This window comes from Triturus cristatus, chromosome 7 (genome assembly GCF_964204655.1).
Source record: "Triturus cristatus chromosome 7, aTriCri1.1, whole genome shotgun sequence".
NCBI classification, from domain to species: Eukaryota; Metazoa; Chordata; class Amphibia; order Caudata; family Salamandridae; genus Triturus; species Triturus cristatus.
Window position 1 is genome coordinate 463,397,964 of NC_140590.1, and position 25,211 is coordinate 463,423,174.

Genomic DNA, 25,211 nt, shown 5'->3' on the forward strand with positions numbered 1-25,211 from the left:
CCGGAACTCCTCGCCTCAAAGCGCACCTGCCGGAAATTAGAGAACATGTGGCATAGCGATAAGACGCCGGACAGCCGTGCTGCCCACAAAGACACCATCCACAACCACCACCTCCTCATCAGGACCGCCAAAAGGACCTCCTTCACAGACCGCCTTGACAACAACGCTCACAACAGCAAGGAGCTCTTCAACATTGTGAAGGAACTCTCCAACCCCAGCTCCAGCGCCAACGACATCCCGTCATTGCAAGCCCTGTGCGACTCCCTCGCCACCTTCTTTCACCGAAAAAATCACCAACATCCATGACCGCTTCAAACCCTGGACAACCCCTGCGGGCCTAGTCACACCGGACCCACCGCACCCCACCGTCCACGACTCCCTGACAACCTGGGCCATCGTGAGCATCGAGGACACAATCAAGACCATGAGCACAATCCACTCCGGATCCCCATCAGACCCTCTCCCACACCACATCTTCAACAAAGCCGGCAATTCCATCGCACCCCACCTGCGCAACATCATCAACCTCTCCTTCGAGACCGCTACCTTCCCTGAGAACTGGAAGCACGCAGATATCAACGCCCTACTGAAGAAACCCAAGGCGGATCCGAGTGACCTCAAGAACTTCCGGCCCACCTCCCTGCTTCCGTTCCCATGAAAGGTCATCGAGAAGATAGTTAACATCCAGCTTGCCCGTCACCTCGAAGATAACAACATCCTGGACCCCTCCCAATCAGGATTCCGCAGCAACCACAGCACCAAAACCGCCCTCATCGCCGCCACAGACGACATCCGGATCCTTCTAGACAACGGCGAGATGGCGGCCCTCATCCTCCTGGATCTCTCCGCCGCCTTTGACACCGTCTGTCACCACACACTACGCACGCACCTCACGCAGGCATCCGGGAGAAGGCCTTGGACTGGACCACCTCCTTCCTCTCCGGCAGAACTCAGAGAGTCCGCCTCCCCCTGTTCCGGTCATAGGCCTCCAAGATCATCTGCGGCGTCCCACAGGGATCCTCCCTCAGCCCAACGCTGTTCCACGTCTACATGGCACCACTAACATGCATCGCTCGACCTCAACATAATCTCCTACACCGACGACACACAGCTGATCCTCTCCCTCACCAAGGACCCTCTCACCGCGAAATCCAACCTACACCAGGGAATGAAGGCAGTCGCCGACTGGATGAAGGAAAGCCGACTTAAGCTGAACTCAGACAAGATGGAGATTCTCATCCTCGGGTCCAATCCCTCAGCATGGGACGACTCCTGGTGGCCCGCATCACTGGGGACCCCCCCAGCCCCTACTGACCACGCACGCAACCTGGGAGTCATCCTCAACTCGAAACTCACCATGACCAAACAAGTCAACGCAGTCTCCTCCACCTACTTCAACACCCTCCGCATTCTCCGCAAGATCTACAGATGGATCCCGACAAACACGAGGAAAACAGTCACCCAGGCCCTAGTCAGCAGCAGACTCGACTACGGAAACGCCCTCTACACCTGAGCCTCGTCCAAGCGCATCAACAGACTACAAAGAATCCAGAACACCTGACAGCAACCTACCGAAATCAAATTGGGTGATGTTGCACAATTATAATAAAAAGATGCATGTGAGGTTGGACAAATGAGAATCTCAGTCATCTATGGATTTACATATAAAACATTTTATTTAAACAAAACAACAAAATAAAAGTAGGTACAGCCATGGCGTGTCATCCATCGACAATCTGTGAATCACAGCCTGCAAGACAAAAGCAAGATAAGCTTGTGCGTCATGTGCCCATCAAAGGAGAGATAGAGAGAGAAAGAGTGAGAGAGAGGAAGAAAGAGTGTGAGAGAGAGGAAGAGAGAAACAGTGTGAGAGAGAGGAAGAGAGAGAGAAAGAGTGAGAGGAAGAGAGATAAAGAGAGAAACCGTGTGAGAGAGAAGAAAGAGAGAGTGAGAGTGAGAGAGAGAGGAAGAGAGAGAAAGAGTGTGAGGGCGAGAAAGGAGGAGAGGGAGAGTGAGTGCCAACACTGTGGACAAAACCTTTACAGCTCACCTTTCCGCCACCGGTGTGTCTCCAACCACGTGCCGTTGACATAGTGCGGCCCTCAAGCTCACTCATCTGAAACATAGTATAGAATCAGTAATGACAGAGTACATACAACTGCACACGCCTAAATCGCCGTCCTGCCCCTGCGCACCCAGGCTGGTGCATCCCATCCACTCCTGCCACCCAGAGGTGTCCGCCCGCCCCTGCGCACCCAGGCTGCTGCACCCCATCCACTCCCACTGCCAAGAGGTGTCTGCCCGCTCTTGCACACCCAGGCTGCTGCATACTATCCACTCCCCCCGCTCAGAGGTGACTGTCTGCCGCTGCGCAAACAAGCCTCTCTGCTCACCTTCCACCACCGGCGTGTGTCCAAGAGGGCCCACCACATGCCGAAGCAACCTCCTCAGTCGTGGCATACACGCAGTCCAGCCGAGCTCACAATTCAGATCGGGTCTTGATTGCCAGGATGGTGCATCAAGGCCACGCATCATTGCAGGCTGCACACCCGCTCAGCTCTGGTGGCACTTACTCGGTTGAACTCAAGTCATCGTCACGTGGCGGGAGGCCCGTGTCGGGGGGGTCGTCAATCTGTGAATCACAGCCTGCAAGACAAAAAGCAAGATAAGATTGTGCGTCATGCGCCCATCAAAGGAGAGAGAGAGAGAGAGAGAGAGTGAGAGAGAGAAAGAAAAAGAGAGAGGAAGACAGAGAGAAAGACAGAGAGAGTGAGAGAGAGAAGAGAGAGAATGAGTGAGTGAGGATGAGAGCGAGAAAGAAACCATGTGAGAGGAAGAAAGAGAGAGAGGAAGAGAGAGATAAAGAGTGTGAGAGAGAGAAAGGAAGAGATGGAGAGGGAGAGTGAGTGCCGACACTGCGGACAAAACCCTCACAGCTCACCTTTCCACCACCGCTGTGTCTCCAACCACATGCCGGAACATACAGCAGCCTTCAAGCTCACTCATCTGAAACATAGTATAGGATTAGTAGTACATACAACTGCACACGCCTTCATCGCTGTCTCGCCCCTGCACACCCAGGTTGCTGCACCCCATCTACTCCCGCCGCTCAGAGGTGTCTGCCCCACCCTGTGCACTCAGGCTGCTGCACCCCATCCATTCCTGCCACCCAGAGGTGTCTGTGCGCACCCAGGCTGCTGCACACCATCGACTCCCACCGCCCAGAGGTGACTGCCCGCCCCAGCGCACCCAGGCTGTTGCACCCAATCCACTCCCACCGCCCAAAGGTGTCTGCCCACCCCTGCGCACCCAGGCCTCACTGCTCACCTTCCGCCACCTACATGTAGAAAAGAGGGCCCACCACGTGCCGCTGCAAGCCCCAAGTCTGGGGCCCGCGGACAGGGCACCCTCCACATCATGCAGCCCGCTCTGCAGGCCACCAGGTCTCACATTTGGTGCTGCATCTTGGTTTTATCATGGCAGAGGACATACCAGTGCACCCGCCATCATCGCAGGTTGCACACTTGCTCATCCCTTGCAGTGCCACTAACTCTGTGACCAGTGAGGCCACGCCAGTTGTTCGATGGCTCAGGCCTACACTGTGGTCCAGCAGGGCACACAAAACCTGACCTGTCCGGACCGCCGGGACGGGGCATCATCGCAGGCTGTACACCCGCTCAGCACTTACAGTGCCCCTACTTCAGTGCACCGAAAGTTACCATCCCGTGGCGGTGTGCCTGTGCCGGCCGCAGTGCATCCGGTGCCACCGAGTCTGAAATGGAAATTGCGTGGAGCACGTGCGCCCGGTCCTTTTTATTGGCAAGGTCACGTGTCCTATGACGCCTGTGCTTGATGGGTGGGGTGGGGTGTGGGTGTAAACCAGCCGTTAGGGAGTGGCTGTGGCGTACTGACAACTAGACCTGTGAGCAGCAGCTCACTATAATGAGAATCTGGGCCATGTAGCGTTGTTGTCCCTCCCTGTATGCGTAAGCAGAGTGGGCTGACCTGGCGTATGCCAGTCCTGCGTGAGGCTGTGAACAATGACTCCAGAGCTCTGGGCGTGGTTCCGTCCTGGGCTGTATGAGGAATCAACTGATGCGGGTGTCCCTGTTGTAGTGCTGCCGCTACCCGGGCCGCAAGCGCCAATGTGTCACCCTGTGACCCAAGTCCCAAAACATGGCCAAAATGAAAGGTTGGGGAAATCACTGACCCTACATTCATCCATACTTCCACACATGAAAGATCGTGCACATGACATATCTGTGTGGATATGAATGTTTATTGCTCATTCAGTGGAGTGTTGCAGCTGAAGCAATACAGGGCCATGCAAAGCCCAAATTTCAGTTTTTGGCACATGGAGGGCAGCCAATTCGAGCCAAGCTCGTGCTCGGGGGTTAGGCTCCGCCAACATATGTACTTATCCAATCACTCCGCCAATTCCGAAGCACTTATAAACTCACTATACACTCTCCTTGCTGTACTCTAATGATCCAGTCTCTACCTATGTACGTATACAATGACCGAGACAAAGTTACATAACCAAAGTTTTCCCCACTGCCACAGGTAACATGGTTGCGAGCGCTGTCCACCGCAGAATGTAATGTGGTAGGGCCCAGGGGCAGCATCATGCATACATAATGAACACACAGACACAGTTATATAGTGGAACTGGGTACGGGCACGTGCGCTTGGCCTCTTTTTATTACCAGGGTCACATGTCCAGTGACGTCTGTCCTGGATGCGTGTGGGGTGAGTGTAAGCCAGCCCTCAGGGAATGGTTGGTGCTGGCAACAAGTACAACAGTAATCATCGGATCACACACAGAGATTCAATCATAAAGGGTCCATGACTTGTGCTGCACTGAGGTAGGGGCACCAGTTGTGAAATAATACACAAAAGATTCAATCATAAAGGGTCCATGACTTGTGCTGCACTGAGGTAGGGGCACCAGTTGTGAAATAATACACAAAAGATTCTACCGTAAAGGGTTCATGACATGTGGTACACTGAGGTAGGGGCAGCAGATCTGAAATCCATACACAAAAGATTCTATCATAAAGGGTGCATGAGTTGTGGTGCACTGAGGTAGGAACATCAGAAGCATTCCGCGTGTGCACAGCTAGCGATGATGTGTGGTCCAGGAGGGCCGCACTGGTAGCAAAGTCTGTTGCCTACGGGACTGTGTCATCTGCAGTCACAACTCTACCTGAATTGTGATCCCTGCTGTCCGCAATGTAGGTCGAAGACCGTAATCAGCACAGACATCAAGGAATGCTTATTGTCACTTCCTCATGACAAAATCCGAGGACATAGAGTACAATTCTGTCTGCAATTATTAAATCATGTCTCAATGTAAATTGTGAGGTCTGCTGCCCGCAGTGTGGGCGTATGGAACAAAAGATGAAATATGTATGGACTACATTGTCGAAATAGGTAGGTTTCAGGGACGTTATAGTCATTTGCCTACTGGACTCTGAAATTAATGAATCCAGACTGAATTTGAATTGTGAGCCCTGTTGACCACAGTGTAGGCCGGAGGCAGCGGTCAGCAAAGGCCCACAGCCACGTGGCGTTGACTTTAGCTGCACAGATTGGGAGCATTTGGTCTTCTTAACCGATTATAGGCTCTTATACAATTTGCATCGATACTAATTTTTAATTGTGAGCCCTGTTGACCGCCGTGTAGCCCGGAGGCAGCGATCAGGAAGGGCCCACAGCCACGTGGCGTTGACTTGAGCTGCACAGACTTAGTGGCACCTGAAGCACTCAGCGTGTGCGCATCCTGCGATGATACGTGGTCCGGGCGGGCTGCACTGGTAGCAATGTCTCTTGCCTACTGAACTGCGTCATCTGGAATCGCAACTTGATCTGAATTGTGAGCCCTTCTGTCCGCAGTGTACATCGAAGGCATTCGTCTGTACAGACATAACTCTGTGGTGCTGTGCCGCTTGGTTCCAGGGGGCCTGTGTCGAGGAGTGCGGCGGTCACGGCAGCGGCCTCGTGGCAGGGTGAGGGCCGCCGCTGTGGCAGACACGTTGGCCTTCACAGAAGTGAACCACACCCAGAGTCCCGGCCTATTTATTCACACTCCTACGCTGGAGTGGTGTACGTTGGACCAGCCCACTCAGCTTCCATTTACAGGGGGGGGACAACAAAGCTACATGACCGAGCTCTGTCCCACTGCCTGAGGTAACATGGTTGCGTCCACTGTCCACAACACTACAAACACCAGCAGTATATATACACACGGAGAGGTCTGTGCTCTGCATAGTGAGGTCTGTCTAGCACATTACCGCTACACTTGGCATTGTGTGCATTGTTATTGATGGGTGACTTGCGTCCTTCACACATACTCGGTTGCCACATCTCCCAACATTCAGCTATTGTGTGGCTGAGGGACCATGCCGTTTTGGGAAGGTCTGCTGTCCTGTTCTGCGCTGCCTCGGTGGTAGTGGGGGAGGGGGAGTGGTCCGGGTGGAAGGTCCTGGGGGTGGTGGTGGTGGGTGTTGTGGCCTTTTTGGGTGTCGGAGCTGTATGATCTGTAGCTCTATGACATGTGTTGGTCTTTAGATGTGGCTCTGGGCTGGACTCACTTTCATACTGTAGATAGTCGTCCTGCTTTACACCAGTAAAGGGCAGGTGTTAAATTCTTACTGCTAACACGGCTTTTCGCCTGTTTTTGGATCGCATCGCAGATTTAGCTTTTTGTTGAAAATATCGGGAAATTGTGTTTTCGAGTTATTTTTGCATGGGAACGCCTTCCATGCATATCATTCGCGTTAGTTGTCACTCACATTTGTGGCGATTTTTTTTTTTAGCAGGCACTATCGCTGGAAAACTGGCGATATCGGCAGTTTTCACCAGGTTGAGAATGGGATCTTAATTTAAAATCACAAAAAAGCATAGGTTTAATGGCCATTAAAATGAGAAATTAGCATTTAAAAAACCTTAGAAATTCACTGAAAAAACCATAGGTTTCAGGGACGTTATAGTTAGTTGGACATTTCACTCGTACAAAACCATAGAAATTTCCCCGTTATAGTTAGTTCACCTAACTATAACTCGTGCACCTGCAATACACTGCTGATGACGTCACATATTACATCATTCATGACATGGTGAGTGACATCACTGATGACATCTCAAATGACATCCAGGGTCTAATGAGACTTGTGAAGGGAGCCTTGTGGCCCCCTTCCCCTTTTAAATAAGGCACAGCCCTGCGGATGCCCAGGCAGCGGGTGCCCAGGGCCTATAAAGGCTGGGGAAGGAGTGCTGGCTTCCCCGTTTATTTACATTTCGGCCCTTAGAGATGGAGTCCTCCGAGCCTAATTAGGCTTAGGGAGGGGGCCCGCATGCACCCCTCCCTTTATTAATTACCCTGCATAAGGCCCCCTCCCTTTTTTTAAATTGAATTTGGCCCCAGGGGATTCGATCCTAATAAGGGAGGGCATGCCCTCTTCCTTTTTTATTATATTTGACCCTGGGGATGGGATCCTCTGGTCCTAATAAGGCTCGGGGAAGGGAGCTGCACACCCCCTTATGTTAGATTTTAGCCCCCGGGATAGGGTCCCCAGGGCCGAAGAAGGCTTGGGGAAGGAGGCTGTATATCCCCCCTCAATATTTTATTGTATTTGGCTCTGAGGAATGTTTTCCTCAGGCCAATTAAGGCTCAGGGAGGGTGCTGCATGCCCTTCTCCCTTGCATTTGATGCCTAAGGATGGGGTCCCTGGGGCCAATTAAGTGTAGGGAGGAGGCTCACGTCTTCCTCCCAATAATATATATGTTTTAGCCCCAGGGGATGGGGTCCTCTGGGCCCAAAGGTCTACCCTTTGCGGTGCATGCCAAAGTTTATGCACAGTTGGCAGCCTGCTGAGGTTTTTGCCACAGGGCATGGTGGGTGGCAGACCAAGCCCTGTAACCAACCCACCCGCTGCGCACTTCCAGAGACTGGGCACAGAGTGGGGTTAGCTGTCTGCTGGGAGTTGGAAGCTGGGCGTGGCTGTAAGCTGGCCCTGTGGCCATCCTCACGCCGCACGCAATGAAAGGCCATGCACAGCATTGGGGTGTATGCCTACGGGTGGGTTGTCTGTGTCCGGGTAGGGTGCCAGGCCCTGTGGCCAAAGCTGTGCATCTGGATCTACACTGATATGTGGACCCCTCCAACCTACTCTAGTGGTGGTCATTCAGCTCTCCGCAAGCTCACGCTGCTGCGGTCATGGATGCCTCCTCGCTAGGCTGTGGTTCTTCTATGGCAAACATGATTGCGAGGGTACTTTTGCAGTTTTCTTCCACTGAAGGCCTTGCTACTGACCATCTCAGGGAGCTACATCCAAATTCTGTCAGACAACAGCCATCCCTCTTAAATCACCACTAGTAGCATGTCTAATGAAAGGTTTTCTTAATTAGTTTCCTCTCGCTCCATTTATTGTTCCTCCATGAGATTTGAACCATATTGTGACTTTCTTGATGGTATTTCCATTTTAGCCCGATTACAGTTTCCTGCTTCGACTTGTTCTATTGGGTCTGATTACTTTAGTTTGCAGGCTCCTGGCACTTCAGGCCATTTTAGTTCATCTGTCCCTGCTTCCATTACTTTAGTGCTCTTATGCATCTAAACTGTGAAACCTCCTCGCTAGCCTTTTTTCGTAGCCGCCGCCATCGATGGCATAGTAGATGATTTCTTCATCGATGGTGCACTTGTCGACAATTTCTCCATCGTGCAGACAACAGTTTCTTAAACTTGTGAGAAACCTGAGGGAAAGGTGTAGAAGGTTAAGATTTTTTGGGTTTTTCTGAAGAAACATCATGCCCCTTATGCTTGTGAGAGTGCCTTTCAGAGCTGCTGCACTCCTTATAAGACCCATGGTGAGTTTTTTTTTTAAGACTTCTTGGGAGGTTCATGAGATTACTAAATGTCTGACCTCTCCTTTTCCCTCTTCGGAACCTTCTTGGAAGATGAAGAAGAGTCCTCGCCTTTTTCCTCATAAACAGGGCCTACCTTGGCTTTAAGGTTTTGGAGCCACAACAATAACCTCCCCTCTCTGTCTTTAAGATTTTTTTTTCATGAAAAAGTATGGCAGATCTTACAATCCTTTACCTGGTGAGATGGGCCGAGGCGGTACATGCAGTCCTTGTGTTGGTTCTCAGAATGCAGCCTCTTCATCCCACAGGTTCCACATGGTCTGAAAAGATCCTTTATAGTCAGTTCTGACATTATAGAGTCAGATATGATGCAGATGGTAACTGATAATAGTAGAAATCTAAAATCTCTCTGGAGAGTCAATAGTAGGAGGAACTGAGCAGAGCTCAGAGGAGACACCCTCACACGACGGGGTTGGAAAGTGAGCGAGACAGACGCATCCGAGGGGAGTGTTCTAGAGGGTGCGGCAACCTGATTGATTAATGTTTGGTCTCTATTAAATGATACAGATAGCTTACTAAAGTGAAGGCTTTATGGCCTTCCCAAGCTATGTTTAGCATTACAATGCTTTTCAATTTGTACTGTAGGAATCCCACAGTGACGATGGGAAATGATGCAAGCATGGAAATCTATGAAAGATATCAATAGTTGAGTACTACAGTTACAGGTAAGTAACTTTTCATACTCTAAGAAATCTATATAGAATTTTGACACAAGGAAAAAGCTAAAAGAAGGTAAAGAAGTATCACTCTCAAACAAGAGTTATGTAGATGAAAATCATTGAAAATATTAAATCAATCTGTCTTTGTCTAAATTGAATCTGCATACTCCGTGTCCTGTGCACTTATTTCCTGTAAGACGTGGTAGTGAAACATATTCCAGCCATGCCTCACCCAACTTGCCACCTGTGTACCTGCTAAGGTCCGTTGGCTGTCCTTTTTCCCAGACTATAAGATTCCACAGCCTGAAGCTCAGGAGAACGGAAGTAGATTGATTATGCTAGGGCCAGCAATATTAGCACAATCAGTCCTAATTAATTATTTCCATTCTGTGGTCCTCCAATGCATGAGATGGTATTACATGGCTATGCAGCTAGAAATGTCTTCAAGTGTGGGAATAGTGTGTGTCATTACCTGATGAAAATGATAAAAACTGATTATTGATTATCAGACTTATTTTCTAAAGCATAAAAAACTAGTGTTTCTGAAGAAGAATTGTATTTTATTTCAAGTATTTGTTTGGAGGATTTGTGTTTGTCTTTGAAGATGTAATAACAAAATGTGCTTACTTTCACAAACTGATATGCTGATGTTTGTAGAGAAGGTTCTGTAGTAGGGGATCTCTGTGTATAGTCATAATCTAGTGAATAGTCCCGCCCATGTGCGTGGACCCCGAAGCAATAAAAATAATCTCTTAAATAGTCAAACCATGCAGACATGCATCTACACTTAAGAGAGGATTCAAAGACAGATAATGCAGCCTATATCCACAGGCTACACTGTCCAGTACTTCAAGTTGAAAATTCCACCAACATCCACAAACAGCACTGCCTGCCCAGCTTTTTCCACAGAGAAAACCCTGCCTCTACCAGCAAAAGCCTCTGGAATGATAGAGAGGGAGGAATGGACAGACAAGCCCCATAGGCTGCCATTATCTGGCTGAGAACAGGATACTGTGCCTTTAAGAAAACTTTCCAGCACTTTTCCAGTATCCCAGAATGCACAGCAGGTCCCTTTTACTTTCAGTTCTTTTTTCCGACACCTGCTAGCAGGACCCTGGAGCATTGAGCTCTCCCTTTTCAAGGGTTTATTTGGATTTGTTCACTTTTCAAGTGCTTATTAAGTACCTTGTTGCCTTCCTTCTTGTGTGTGCTCTGTGTTGTCAACATGCCTGGCTTGTTTGACAAGTGCCCAGAGTGCGAGAGAAAGAAGGCCAAGTCGGACCCACACAGGGTGTGCATCGTCTGCCTTCCCTAGTCCCATGTTCCAGAGGAGTGTGACATTTGCCAATCTTTCTCAGCCAGGACCCTGAGAGAAAGGATGAAGATCAGGCTCCAAGGCCTGGAGGACAGAAGGCTGAGGGCACAAGGTGGGTCAGGACGGGCTGATTCTGCCCATGCTGAGGCCCCTGGGGGGCTCCCCAGGGGCAGGAAGCCCAGCAAACGTCCCCATTCTCCGTCGATTGCGCCGACTACGGCGTCGAGGGGGATGGCTGCAGTCTGTTCACCGTCTCCCCAGGGCTCTGGGGTGAAACGGCGTCGACGCTCGACGCTCGACGTCGAGGGAGCTGAGCAGTCCGCCGTCGACGACATCATCTTCGTCGACGCCGTCGACTTCTCCGTCGAGTCATCGACGTCGAGAACAGTCCCGGCGAGGTCGCCGTTCGCCGTTGGCAAAGAGGAGAAGGTCACCGTTGAGGGGATCCCCCGACGTCGAGGACCTGTCACAGGCGTTCGCCATCGAGGAGGCGTTCGCCGTCGAGGAGGCGTTCGCCGTCGAGGAGGCGTTCATCGACACCGAGGCAGCGCAGGAGGAGTCCTGACGCCAGGTGTCCCTCGGGGTCACAAAGGAAGAGAACGGAGTCACCGGGCTCGGTGTACTCAGTGGTGTATACACCTCCTAAGCCTAGGTCGCCACCCTTTCCTCCTTTGCCAAGGGAGCCCTCACCACAGATCCCTACGCCACCACCTCCTCCTCCTCCTCCTCCTCCTCATACCATTCCGCCTCACACACCGTCGGGCCCACCTGTGGCCTCGCCACGGTCGGTGTCGTTGCCTAGGTATCCGACGCCGCCGAAGAGAACTCCGAGGCCGCGGCACCAGGTTGAGCCACCGTCGCCTGCGAAGCCTGCTGAGCGGCCGAAACCAAACATATCACGCTCCCGCTCCGGACGGAGAGGAAGATCACGGAGCCGTGGACGGTCGTCATCGACATCTGGGCGACGCCGCAGGAGGCGCAGAGCCAGATCCCACACCCAATCGTCTGCCAGGGACTACTCGCCGACGTTGTCGGACTCGCCAGGGACGGGAGTATCGCCTGTCGACGATATAGTCTCCTTCCAGGAGGTGCTACTGAGGGGTGCGGCCAAGCTAGGGATCACGGTGACGGTGCCAACACCTACGACGTCCGTGATCTTCGAGACGCTGCACAAGAAGCACCTGCCTCGCCCCCTACTGCCACTAGTGCCGGGATTGGTGGAGCCCGCTACGGAGTTGTTCCTCACTCCGGCGGTGACGAAACCAGCCCCCTCAAGGCTCCTGAAGAAGTATCGGGCGCCGGAATCGGACCCGACCTTTCTGAGGATGGACCCGAAACCGGACTCGGTCATTGTGACGGCGGCAAGGAAGCAGCATGCTACCACTCCTTCCTCGACAGTGCCGCCTGATAAGGATAGCCGTTGGCTAGACTCGGCGGGCAGAAAGGTCTGTGGGACGGCTTCTACCACCATGAAGGCGGCAAGTGCCGGGGCTCTGTTGGGGCGCTACGACCGTGCCCTATGGGAGTCTCTCCAGCAGTACGCGGAGCTGCTGCCTCGCGACAAGAAGGAGGACTTTCTAGAGACTTTGCGTGAGGGGATGCTGGTGTCAAATCAGATTATCAGCGCGGCGGCGGATGTGTCTCTGTTAGCGGCACATGGATATTGTCATGGCATCAACCAACGGCGTCACGCTTGGCTTCGCCTTACCTCACTCAAACCGGAGGCACAACAAAGAGTGGCCAACCTGCCTTTCTCGGGGGGAAACCCTGTTCGGCAAGCATGCGGAGGACGAAATGGCCTGCATGAAGACGGAGGCAGAGACCCTGACGGCTGTCGGGTTAGAGAAGCCTGAGAAGAAAAAGCGCCTGTTCCAGAGACGGTTCGGGGCTGCAGGCAGAGGGCGTGGGCAGGCCTCAGGACAGCAGCAACAACAGCAGCAGCAGCAGTTCCGGAAACCCTTCCAGAAGCGCCAGAAGGGTAGAGGAGGCCAGCAGTCCGCTACAGCGACCAAGGGCCCGGCTGGGTCTTGGCCCTGAGCGATTACTTCCCCTGCAACCGTTACCCACTCCAGTGGGGGGAAGCGTTCAATCTTTTCTGGCAGAGTGGAGAAAAATTGCTCAGGACAAGTGGGTGCTGAATATTGTTTGCAATGGATACAGTCTTCGGTTCATCAGCCCGCCTCCAGCGATTCCGCCGGTAAGCTCACAGTATCAACTGCGAGAGCTCCAGGCGGAGGCAGACATCCTGTTGAGGAAAAAGGCGGTGGAAGACGTACCTCTGTCTCAAAGGGGAAGAGGTCTGTACTCTCGGTTCTTCCTGGTTCGCAAGAAGGACAAGAACGAGTTCAGGCCCATTCTGGATTTGCGGCAAGCAAACAAATGGATTCGCAGAGAGAAATTCCGCATGCTATCGTTGCATCAGATTTACCCTCAGCTGCAACGGGGAGACTGGCTCTCTGCCATAGACCTACAGGATGCGTACTTCCATGTGCCCATTGCACAGAAGCACAGGAAGTTCCTGCGATTTCAAGTCGGCGCCAATCATTATCAATACACAGTACTGCCATTTGGGCTAAAGTCTGCGCCCAGGACCTTCTCGAAGTGGCAGTGGTAGCTGCACACCTGCGGAGGAACAAGGTGTTTGTCTACCCGTACCTGGACGATTGGTTGATCAAGGCCTTCTCCTTCTCGGAAGCACAAGCGCACTTCCAGAAGACGTGCATTCTCTTGAACAAGCTGGGGTTGCATGTCAACATGTCCAAGTCTGTCCTGACTCCGGTCCAGTGCATACAGTACTTGGGGGCCTCCATCAATACGCTGTCGGCAAGCGTGTCTCCTTCGGAGGAGAGACGGTTATCACTCCTTCGGAAGGCTCAGGCTCTTATGACCGCTCCATCGACGACAGTGAGGAAGGTGTCTTCGCTGCTGGGATCGATGGCCTCATGTATCTTCCTCACGCCTCACGCACGGCTGCACATGAGACCACTGCAGGAGTGCTTGGAGGATCAGTGGGATCAGAGGACAGGTTCTTGGGACGACAAGATACGGCTGTCTCTGCATGCTCTTCAGTCGCTGAAGTGGTGGTGTTCGGTGGAAAATCTCCTCAGGGGGGTTCCCTTCCACAAGGACATTCCCACGAAGAGTATTGTGACGGATGCGTCTCTCCAAGGCTGGGGAGCGCATTCCGGAGACTTACAGATACAAGGAAAGTGGTCCCTGTTGGAGTCGACGTACCACATCAATTTCCTGGAACTCAGAGCCATTTGCTTGGCATTGAAGGCCTTCCATACGTCCTTCCAGACCAACTCGCTGCTTGTACAGACGGACAATACAACCACGATGTATTACCTCAACAAGCAGGGGGGGTCGAGATCACACACTCTGTCGCAGGAGGCGCAGTCTATCTGGCACTGGCTTCTGGCCCGAGGACTGACGATTACGGCCACGCATCTGCCAGGTGTGCAGAATGTTCAGGCGGACGCACTGAGCAGACTGATTCAGGAAAACCACGAATGGGTCATAAACGACGAAGTACTAGGGGACGTCTTCGCAAGGTGGGGGACTCCAGATGTAGATCTGTTCGCCACCGCCGTAAACAGCAAATACCTAGACTTCGCATCCAGGTACTACCAGCGGGGGACGCTGGGGAATGCGCTATGGATCGACTGGTCGAACAGCTTTCTGTACGCTTTTCCACCCATTCCCCTGATTCCGGTGGTGCTCATCAAGCTGTCCCAGTCCGGGGCGCGGATGATCCTGATTGCCCCGGAATGGCCCAGACAGTGGTGGTTCACGGACCTGCTTCACCGGTCTCTCCTTCCTCACATACGGCTGCCGTGCAGGCCGGACCTTCTCACGAAGTTCGGGGGGCAGTTGGTGCACCCCAGCCTCTCGTCTTTGATTTGGGTGGCATGGCTCCTGAGATAGTGCAATATGACCATTTGAATCTACCAGCAGATTGTATGGATATACTGAAGGAGGCTAAGCGACCTTCCACTAGGACGTCCTATGCTTACAAGTGGACGAGATTCTGCATCTGGTGCAAGTCCAAGCACTTTGACCCGACGACTTGTAAGGAAGATGTCATCCTTCCGTACCTTTTGCATTTGGCACAGTCTGGCCTTAATTTCCATTCCATTAAGGTTCATCTCGCTGCTTTGACTGCTTACTGGAAATGCCCTTCACAGACTTCCTTCTTTCAGATCCCTGTGATCAAGGATTTTTTGGAAGGCTTGAAGAAAGTGTTCCCTCCTGTCAGACTTCCCTCGCCTTCATGGGAATTGAATGTGGTGCTGTCCAGATTGATGAAGGAGCCTTTTGAACCTATTCACAAGGCTTCGTTGCAGCACCTGTCTTGGAAGGCGGCGTTCCTAGTGGCCATTACATCGGCCCGCAGGGTGAGTGAACTTCAGGCGTTGTGTTGCCAAGAACCTTATACGGTATTTCATGCTGCTAAGGTTGTTATGCGTACTCACCCTAAATTTCTTCCTAAGGTTATATCTGATTTTCATGTCAACCAGACCATAACTTTACCTATGTTTTTTCAGAATCCCTCTTCTCCAGCGGAAAGGTCTCTACATTCCCTGGACGTTAGGAGGGTGTTGAAGTTTTATCTTGATAAGACCAAAGATATTCGTAGGTCAGACCAATTGTTTATCAATTATGGATCAGTCAGGACCGGTCTTGCTACCTCCAAACAGTCCATCTCTCAGTGGATTGTGTCCTGTATACAATTGTGTTACCAAAAGGCTAATAAGACCTTAGGGGGTAAACCTAAGGCTCATTCCACCAGGGACAAAGCTGCCACGACTGCTTTGCTGCGTAATGTTCCGATTGCAGAAATCTGCAAGGCGGCCACTTGGAGGTCGGACCATACCTTTGCTGAGCATTACTGTCTGGACACGGATGCCAGGGCAGATGCTCAGGTTGGGCAGGCTTCGCTGCGAAATTTGTTCGCACAGTAGTGGTATTATTTTGTAGTCTTCTCCACCGCCGCTTTGGTGTGGGGATGGGCTTGCCATTCTATTCACTAGATTATGACTATACACAGAGATCCTCTTCTACAGAAGGAGTAGTTTCTTTTCTGTAACTCCAGTTCTGTAGTAGGGGTATCTCTGTTATAGTCATAAGCGCCCGCCCTCCTCCCCGGTGGAGAGATAAATGTTAATGTAAGGAATGCTACAGGTCTGGCGTGTTATGCCTTCAAAAAGAACTGAAAGTAAAAGGGACCTGCTGTGCATTCTGGGATACTGGAAAAGTTCTGGAACGTTTTCTTAAAGGCACAGTATCCTGTTCTGAGCCACGTAATGGCAGCCTATGGGGCTTGTCTGTCCATTCCTCCCTCTCTATCATTCCAGAGGCTTTTGCTGGTAGAGGCAGGTTTTTCTCTGTGGAAAAAGCTGGGCAGGCAGTGCTGTTTGTGGATGTTGGTGGAATTTTCTAGTTGAAGTACTGGACAGTGTAGCCTGTGGATATAGGCTGCATTATCTGTCTTTGAATCCTCTCTTAAGTGTAGATGCAGGTCTGCATGGCTTGACAACTTAGGAGATTATTTTTATTGCTCCGCGGTCCACGCACATGGGTGGGACTATTCACTAGATTATGACTATAACAGAGATACCCCTACTACAGAACTGGAGTTACAGAAAAGAAACTACTCCTTGTTATTTCCAAGTATCTATTTAAATCAGATATTCGAGTGATCACTAACAGAAATCTTAAAATTAGTGTAAGTCACATGCCAACTGAACTTGAAACGTCTCCATAACCTGAGCAATAGCTCTGCTGTATGAGCCTGTAAAACCTCTGTTTCTCTGATGTATTGTCTGAGATTTATGAACAGCTTGGATCATTTATAACATTTAGACATTTTTTTCAAAATTGATCATTTTTCCAACATTATCTTAGGGCGAACCTGCAACACTTCAGAGGAACTTCGGTCTTTCTTCACATTCCATGAATGTACTGTAATACTTAATAAGTGCCTTTTCAGAGCCTACGAAATGTTAGTAAATTTATGTGAAGATGCACTGCTTTACCTCAGTGCCTCAAAGCTCACCAGCTTCTACTGATTTAGTTTGCTAGACTTCACAGTTTACTGGAACATGTTTGTACAATTTTGGTTCATTTTTTGTAAGCTGTGTAAGAGAGAATTGGTTGTGTGAATTAGCAGCTATACACTCAAGACCCAAAGATAAGAATTAGAACATTCCTTTGCATGGACCCTGGTTCGTTTCTCCCAGCCAGTCAACACCCACAAGAGTAGTAGCATCACAGGTGACTTTGAGCGGTGGCCAGGCAGGCACTGGGCAGCACTAATGATGGGAGAATGCAGAGTCGAAACTGGACATTAGTGGTTGTTTTACGAAAAAGCTAATTTTGGGCACTGAAAGTGTTTTTTTTGTTTTTGTTTTCATCAAATTAAGCAGTGCATACTAGAGTCACTGAGGGTAAATGGGGGCACATTGCAGAGTTTTGTAAGTACTGGGCCAGAATCCATAGATGATGTTTAATAAGAACTGTTAACAAACCATATCCTGTGGTACAATATAAGACGCTCCCCAACTGGTAATATAGGTCCTGTCCTGTATGAAAGAAGGAGGTTATCAATATAAACACAGTGTCTCCAATTAGAGATCTAAAACTATATGACCACTGCTGTAGGATTTTTTTGATATTTGGAAGGGTTTTTATATATCTGAGCAAGGACTTGAATGCTCACCATCAGAATTTAAATGCATTGACCTAACTAATAATCCACACTTACTATTGTGGTATCAATAATGTAAGCAAATAATAACCACATAGTACTTATTTAAAGTTAGTTACAACATTGGAATCTTGGAAGCTCCATTGAAAACAATGGAGTGCTCTGGCTTCTAATGTCCTATAGAAGCCCAGAGAGCTCCAACATCCCAATGTTGTCGTTCACAACTGTTGCTGTGAACAAAGGCCTCACGCAGCCCTAAGGGATTTCAACCCCCTCTGGCTCAGTGAGGCCTTTGTTTATTTGTTAGAACATTCTGCCCTCTAGTGTTGGAATGTCCTAATAGCCTTAAAGCCCTCCGTAGCTGGGCTATACCAGCATTAAAGTCGAGCTCCCTTGTTAAAGGCCGAGCCGAATGGGGCCTTTAATGGTCGGTAAAGCCCGCTACGGTGGGCTATACGGCTATAATATTAACTCCATAGTACTTGTTCAGGAATTCTACTTAATGGCTGCTCTTTACCTGCTCAAGAAATGTCACTCTACAAATGTTTGTGTGTGTTTTTTTGTTTTCTGCCAATCTCACCTTCCCTTCTGCCACTCTCACCTTCCCTTCATACAGGTATCAACGTGGTTCTAGGTCTTTGGCTGCTAATTTGCAAGTTACTGGACCAAGTCAAATTAGTTCCACCTCAGATGATTTAGCTGGTGATGAGGATGAAGATTATGACATCCCTGAAGAGATTGAAAATGTTGTAGGTATGTTGGTAGCAACATAAACTATTATACTACTCTTTAATGGGTATAAACTTCTATTTATTAACGCTATGCTTGTGTAAACATCTGCAGCGCAAACCTTCTTGAATTTCTGGTTACCTCAATGGTGCTTTAAGCTGCCAGCATAATATTGTGATGCATGTACCAGTATCATGATGCTGTCAGATGCTCTAGCGTTTGCTTTTTGCTTATCTCTTATATACTCAGTGGGTACGATATTTAAGTAGCATTCATCATGGTGTGGTAAATAATATTACGAAGAATTTAATATATCTATATCAGTCCCAATAAAATGTGTGTATCATTGTAACTTAGTACAGGTTGCACGTATATTAAAAGATATATAAACATTAAACTGTAAATATAACAAGAAATATGGCTTAACTCCGTTTTATGTATGTACATATAACATTTATAATTTGTCCTGTAAAGTATATTAGTAAATAGGAGATAAACTTTATTAAAGTGAGGAAGACATAAAAAAAATATATATATCAGAAGTCAAAAAGACAAAACAATGGACAGAAAGAAAGATGAAGGAAATAAATGATTCTTTAGAATTTAGGATACACTATAAATAAACTTCATATAATATAGCCTTATAGCCACCTATACTGCCCATTAAAGCCCACTCCAGCGTTAAAGGCCTGAGCCGAAGGCTCCGTAGCTCGGTATAGCTGAGCTACTGAGGGCTATAAAGCTGTTAGAGCAATCCGCGCTAGAGGGCAGAATATTCTAACAGATAAAACAAAGGCCTCACTGAGCCCGAGGGTATTGAAATCCCCTTGGGCTCCATGAGTTCTTTGTTCCTGTGAACTGCAACACTGGAATATTGGAGCTTCGGGCTTCTACCGGCCATTAGAGGCTGGAATTTTGTAAGCTACTTACCCCATTTCTCACAAATTATGTATCAAACAGACCAATCACTGCACAACTAAAGCAAACCTTCTGGATTCTTATATAAACAACATAAAAGCCAACAGCTCCAACCCATTTCTTACAAAACCCTCCTGGGAAAAGGCTCCTTCAAAGAACTATCACCAACTGAATTTTTGGATCTTATCAAAGCATGCACTACTGGGCAAACTTATTGAAGGAACTGCTTTCACCCAGATGTCACAATTCAATGAAGACAGTTCAATACTTTCCAACTTCTCAAATCTATTCCGTCATTAAAGAGGCACAGAATCGGCTCTAATCTCTACCTGGGATTACCTGGGATTACCTTAAAAGTACAGTATACCAGAACGGGTTGCTGCCCTTCTTCTCTTGGACCTTTCAGGTGCCTGTGACACACGACTCAAGACTTGAGGATCCCTAAATAGATGGCACAACTCTCGCTTGGATGACATTTGGGCTACAAAATAGAACAAATATTATACATACGCCTCCATTCTCTTCTAAACTATACAGCATTTAAGCAGGAGTCCCTCAAGGCTCTATCATCTCAACCATGTTTTTCATCATCTATATGAAATCATTACCAGATCTGAGCAATGGTTTTGACTTCACCTGCTAGAACTATGGAAATGAGACGCAGATACTTCTGAACTTGGAAACCTCCACAATCTTCAGTTGCATCCGGCCCTTTGACCAATAGATGACATGGACCAACCTAAAATTTAATACCTCCAAAACTGAAATACTCACATGTGGCAACTGGAAAACCTATGACCCTCTCTGCGCCTGATCTGATGATCCAGGACCACCACCAAACATATCTAAAGAGGTAAGAAACCTCAGAATTTCCATGGACACCAAGCTATCCATGAATTCACAAGTGGATAAGGTTGCGAAATCAAGCTTTCTCACAATGAAAACGCTGCAACACATCTTCCCGCACCTAAGATTCCCACAACGTACAAGCTACCCTCTCTCGTGTCCTGTCTTAACTGGATTACTCTAATGGCCTGTATCACTGAATATTACAGAGAATTCAGAATTCTGCCATTAAATTATTCCACCTTATAAAGCCACATCCACCTTGCCTTGAGGGCCCTACACTGGTTACTAGTTGCCAGAAGATCCACCTCCAAGCTGCTTTGTATCTCACACACCCAAATCAATACATGGCAAAGGACCACTCTTCATCAGGATAAAAATACATACAGCAAATGAACCTACGCTCAAGAATAGCTCCCTGCCTCAACGTTCGTACATACAAGAACAAGCATTGACCCTCTGTTTTCTAATGATCCAGAAAGTTGTGGAGAAATTGTGGGTTCAGCTAAGTGTCCCCATGCAATATAAATCCCTTTTGGTTCAGTTGTGCTTGGAATCGTAGGAGAGGTAGCAATCAGTTTGTATTTCAGTCAGAATTGTAGTTTCTGTCTTGACGTGATATTGGGCAATACGAGTGGCAGTGCAAGCGAGGTTTCCCCATTTTGACATTATTACAGTTTGTCTTATGTTGGGAGACATGGATCCTTCCTTTCTTGCACCCTTGAATAGTTGCTGATACTTAGTGGCAAGAATAGTTAATAGTCTTCTATTGGTATGCTGATGGAGCTTGGGTCAACCCACATTGTAGCCTGCCTATCGCTGTTGCAGTTTCTTTCCTGGTCAACATCATTTTTATGTTGTCCCTATAAGGCCGTGTCGCATTTACCATTTTCAGACCACAGAGGAATTGATCTATCCTAATCCTTTTTTACTCTGCAACTTCAGTCTAAATAAACCCTCATAATTTCTACAAAATATTTATTGCTTTTTCCTCAATGTCACCCTTAGGTGTGGGGTCCACTATCTCCCTTATCCAACGTAAGGATTACTCCTGCTTGCTCATCCATGCTTAACTAATTTGTTATATTTGATTTTTAAATGTTAGTGTTCTGACGTGACTTGTCTGGGGATTGCTACACTTGTTCCTTTTTTCAAGCTCATCCACTTGCCTATTTAATAGGGAAACACCACTAATTCTCTGTTAAATCTCTAAAATTCTATCTGCAACCCATTCATCATCAGTTTGCTGTAATTTCTTTTGTAACATCCATGAATGGTCGCAAACTGGTCACTTCTTCCAGACTTTTATGTAGGATTCTCATTGCTTATTTCTTATACAATGACTTTCCTTTCTCTTGTCCCTACCCTGGAGCATAGCTTTGTTATTATCCTTTTGAATGGGTGACTTGTACCGTTCCATGTTCAAATTCAGAGAGCTACTTTTTTCTTTTTCTTACATCACTCATGGGGTTGTATGTGTTTTCTTGTTCTCTTCTGTGTGTACTGCCTTCCCCCCCAAACACCCACTCCCCCTTCGAGCTCCTGATTTTCAACCCCTTACAAATTGAAGGGCACATCTGGAAGGATTTTGTTAGTTCCCAAAGTGAATTTGCTTATCGCTGACCCCCACTGCCACCCCTACGTCCCCCTACTTTTGGGAAAAAAAGGTAAACCGACAGGTGTCTCTTACTCTTCTTTAGAACAAGTTAGACTCATCTAGCTCTAAAGTCTCATGATTCAATGCTGACAACCCTGCTGAAGAAGCTCTTATATGTAACGGTTATTTGCAGTTCCATTAACACCTACATTGACCCCCCCCTAAAAGTAGTAAAACCACAAAACAGTTAGTGTTTATTCTAATTGGTTATTTGGTATGTATAATCAGCACACAAACCTTTTGTATCAAAATAATGACATTTATTATTATAATCTCTGCATATAATATAAGATAAAATAAGATAAATATTAAAAAAACTCCAATGCATTATATATCACACAACCTTATTATCTGTGTTAATTTGTCTAATCTGTATCAAATATATCTATATTATCCGCCTCCTAATTATGGCATTGACTGAATAAGTAGTACCTTATCACACTTTTTTTAGTACACGCATATCTTTAAGAATCTGTCAGGCATGCAGGCAGATGTGTACTCTCCGGCATTCTCCCCAAGCAGCCAGTCTTTGTGTCCCAAATCCTTGGGACTCTGTATATCCTTCTCTCATTGCTACTCTATGGAAAAGGATGGGGGTTACAGTTTAGTTCCGTGTTCTTATCACTGCGTGAAAAGTACATAGTTGGAGACCTATCCGAAAGGCAAGCAATTGCATTGAAACATGCTTCCTTACACATTAGCTCTGCACCTGTCTAAATGGCCTTTGAATGTTGCTCACTACAGATAGCTTTGTGAACAGCAGAGTGGAACTTTCCTTTTTGCTGCATTTCTGTTGGGTTTTTTGTTAGCACAACCTGTCAATTTGCTTAGTATGTGGCGATCTTGCATACTCTGTTGGCTATCATCATTATTCAAAATGTTAGTATTATAGGCCCAAAGACTTTCACATAAACACTTTAAAGATGTAGTGCAGTCATGTTTATCACACAATTAGGCCGGTTATGTCCCTGCCCACATACATCACCCTTGATCCCCGAGCTCATCCATTGATTCCCCACCCTTCCCTGTTTTTCTGCTTTATTTAGTTTCTCTCTCCGCTGCAAGCTCCTTTGTTGATTCCTCACCCACTCCACTTTGTTTGCAACTTCACCCCTGAAATGCTCTATACTCCCGCATTGCTGTCTACCCCCACATTGCTCTCTACCTCCACATTGCTCTCTGCCCCCAGCGCTCCACCGTTGCTTTCCTGCCTCTCCTGACTTGGTCTTTTAAAACAAAAAAGGTTTATTTTAAAAGTATTTGTAGTGTCTGCACACTGACATTTTGTGCCTGTTCACTCCTTGCTAGGGCTCGCCTAGGCAGCGCATGCGCTGTCTCTTTGAAGATGTGCTGTATCTACAATGTGGGCTTCATGCACCTCCCATCTTTTCCATTTGTTCCTGTTACTGCCCTTCCTAAATGACTGCATTTGTTTAGTGAATATACTTAATTAGTCCTACATTTTGGGGTTTCGGACCCTCCCAGGAGACTGTCCCTGTTGCATGTGATCTTGCTCCTGTTTATATTTATGTTCCTTTGGGATAACTATTTTTATTTTGTTTTTCCTTGGCTCGTGTATCAGCACGGATGCCACGCTTCATGTTTCGGATTGCATTTACATTTTACAACCAGTAACGTGTGTTTGTGTACCTTGCATATGTCCATTCAGACAGAGCTTCCCCGTATCGTTCCCCGCAGTAGTACATCGGCCTCGGTCCCAATGTGACTTAATTTCTCCCAAAAAGGAGCGCATCAGCTCCTGATAGTCGGACTGGGCGGTCCCAAAGATTATCGAATGCACCCCTTGCAGCCGAGGACAACCGCAACCATTTTCAACTGTGTCTACTTTTTAAACTCTAACCGCTGGGGACAACCAGAACCTGGGTGGACCCGACATTTATTGCACTCCTCGCTGCAGAATTTCACTGTTCCTCACTTGTGGCTTCTATAGTCAGGCCAGGTGTGGCTCATACACTCAAAGGATTCCTACCTTTGCTTAACCAGCTGGACCTGAAGCCCGTTCCTTGTGGTTGAGGGCTACAGACTTAGGCAGCACAATCCCCAGGTCATTGAAACTACATTAAGGCGCGCATTGCATCCTTAGTCATTGTTTTCCTGTAAAGTTGCAAACGCCATATTTTTTTTTTTTTTTTTTTTTTGAAAACCTTTATTGACATTTCACTCAATTACACATACGGGCCTACAACCCCCGGGGCCGGCCGCTAAACAATCAGAATAACAGAAAGCAGGTATATCACAGTCAGTACCTCGGGGAGCAAAATCTCGACGCTAACATACTCTCAGTCTCTGAACAGCCCAAGTAGGAGACCAGGATAATAAAGGTTTACATTTTATAATAGAAAAAGATGGAAGGATCAGGTGCCAAACAGTTTCCCAGCAGCGAAAAATGGCAGGCGGAACGATGAACGTAAACAATACACAGCAGTCTATCTAAGCAATGGCGCTGAAACAGGAAGTTCAGGATGTGGAGGAATGACACGGCCATTTGCGCCTGCAACCCCCTGCCCCAAGACCCTGGAAACTCCACGGAAATTATGGCACTCCGGAAACAGCAGTGATTAACAACAAAGGAGTACTACCATGCTGATCCCAGAAAAAGACAAAGAAAATAAGAGAAGAAAAGGAGGCCATAGAAAAAGGAGGTGAAAGACTAAAGGATCCCCCCCCCCAACCCTGCACCTCTGCAGATGAGTACGCCCCCCCCCCCAGCAGTGTGCCTGTCACCCCGGAACCAGACCCGAAATATAGAAGAAACAGAGAAAAGAAGTGGGAAAAGAGCCCCCACCAGACGGGGGGGTAGAAAGAGTATTAATAAACTGGAGGAGGGCCTACAAAACACGCCCCCGGTTTCTCCCTCCCGCACCACACGGTTTCCCATAAAGCATACAATAAAGAACACAAAATCGACCCTGTCAAAGAGGAGTAAGGAGCATTACGCACTTGGTACACTATCAGTTATGCCGTGAGAGCACACAACTCCCGAGCCCGCCCGCCTAATAGGTGACCACCTCGGAAGGTTCAGCATCATCCTTGGCCACTCTTTGCAAACCCACCCATGCATACCCCCCGTCCCAGTGCCATGTCCAATGTTACCACGAAGAGAAGTGTCCAACAAAACTCAGGAAGCGACACACACAGGTAGGGTAGAGGGCTCTGAAGATCGACACAGTCAGCTCTAGGGAGGATCGTCTTTCCCGATGCCGAGCCAGGATTTACACTGCACACCAGGCCCAGGAAGGCGGAATCAGCCAGGGCGGGCGACCGTTGCTTGGACGTTGCCTGGGTCGTCGGAGACCGCGCACGGGACAAGGCCACCACCCCCCACTCAGGTCCGAAATCTCCGGAACAGACCAAATCCACAGCTAGCTGGTCGCACGTTAATATACTGTCCGGAGAGTCCAGGCGTGCACTATTCACAGGGGCGGCCACGAC

At 48.4% G+C, this 25,211-nt stretch overlaps 1 protein-coding gene across 1 annotated transcript in view; it reads left to right on the plus strand.

Annotated features, from left to right (window-relative positions):
- TBCD (tubulin folding cofactor D) overlaps positions 1-25,211 on the plus strand; it is a 2,329,415-nt gene that overhangs the window by 511,909 nt on the left and 1,792,295 nt on the right. The window contains exon 11 of the mRNA XM_085616794.1: positions 18,225-18,361. Within this exon, the coding sequence (XP_085472920.1) occupies positions 18,225-18,361 (137 nt within the window). The remainder of the gene's footprint in view (positions 1-18,224; positions 18,362-25,211) is intronic.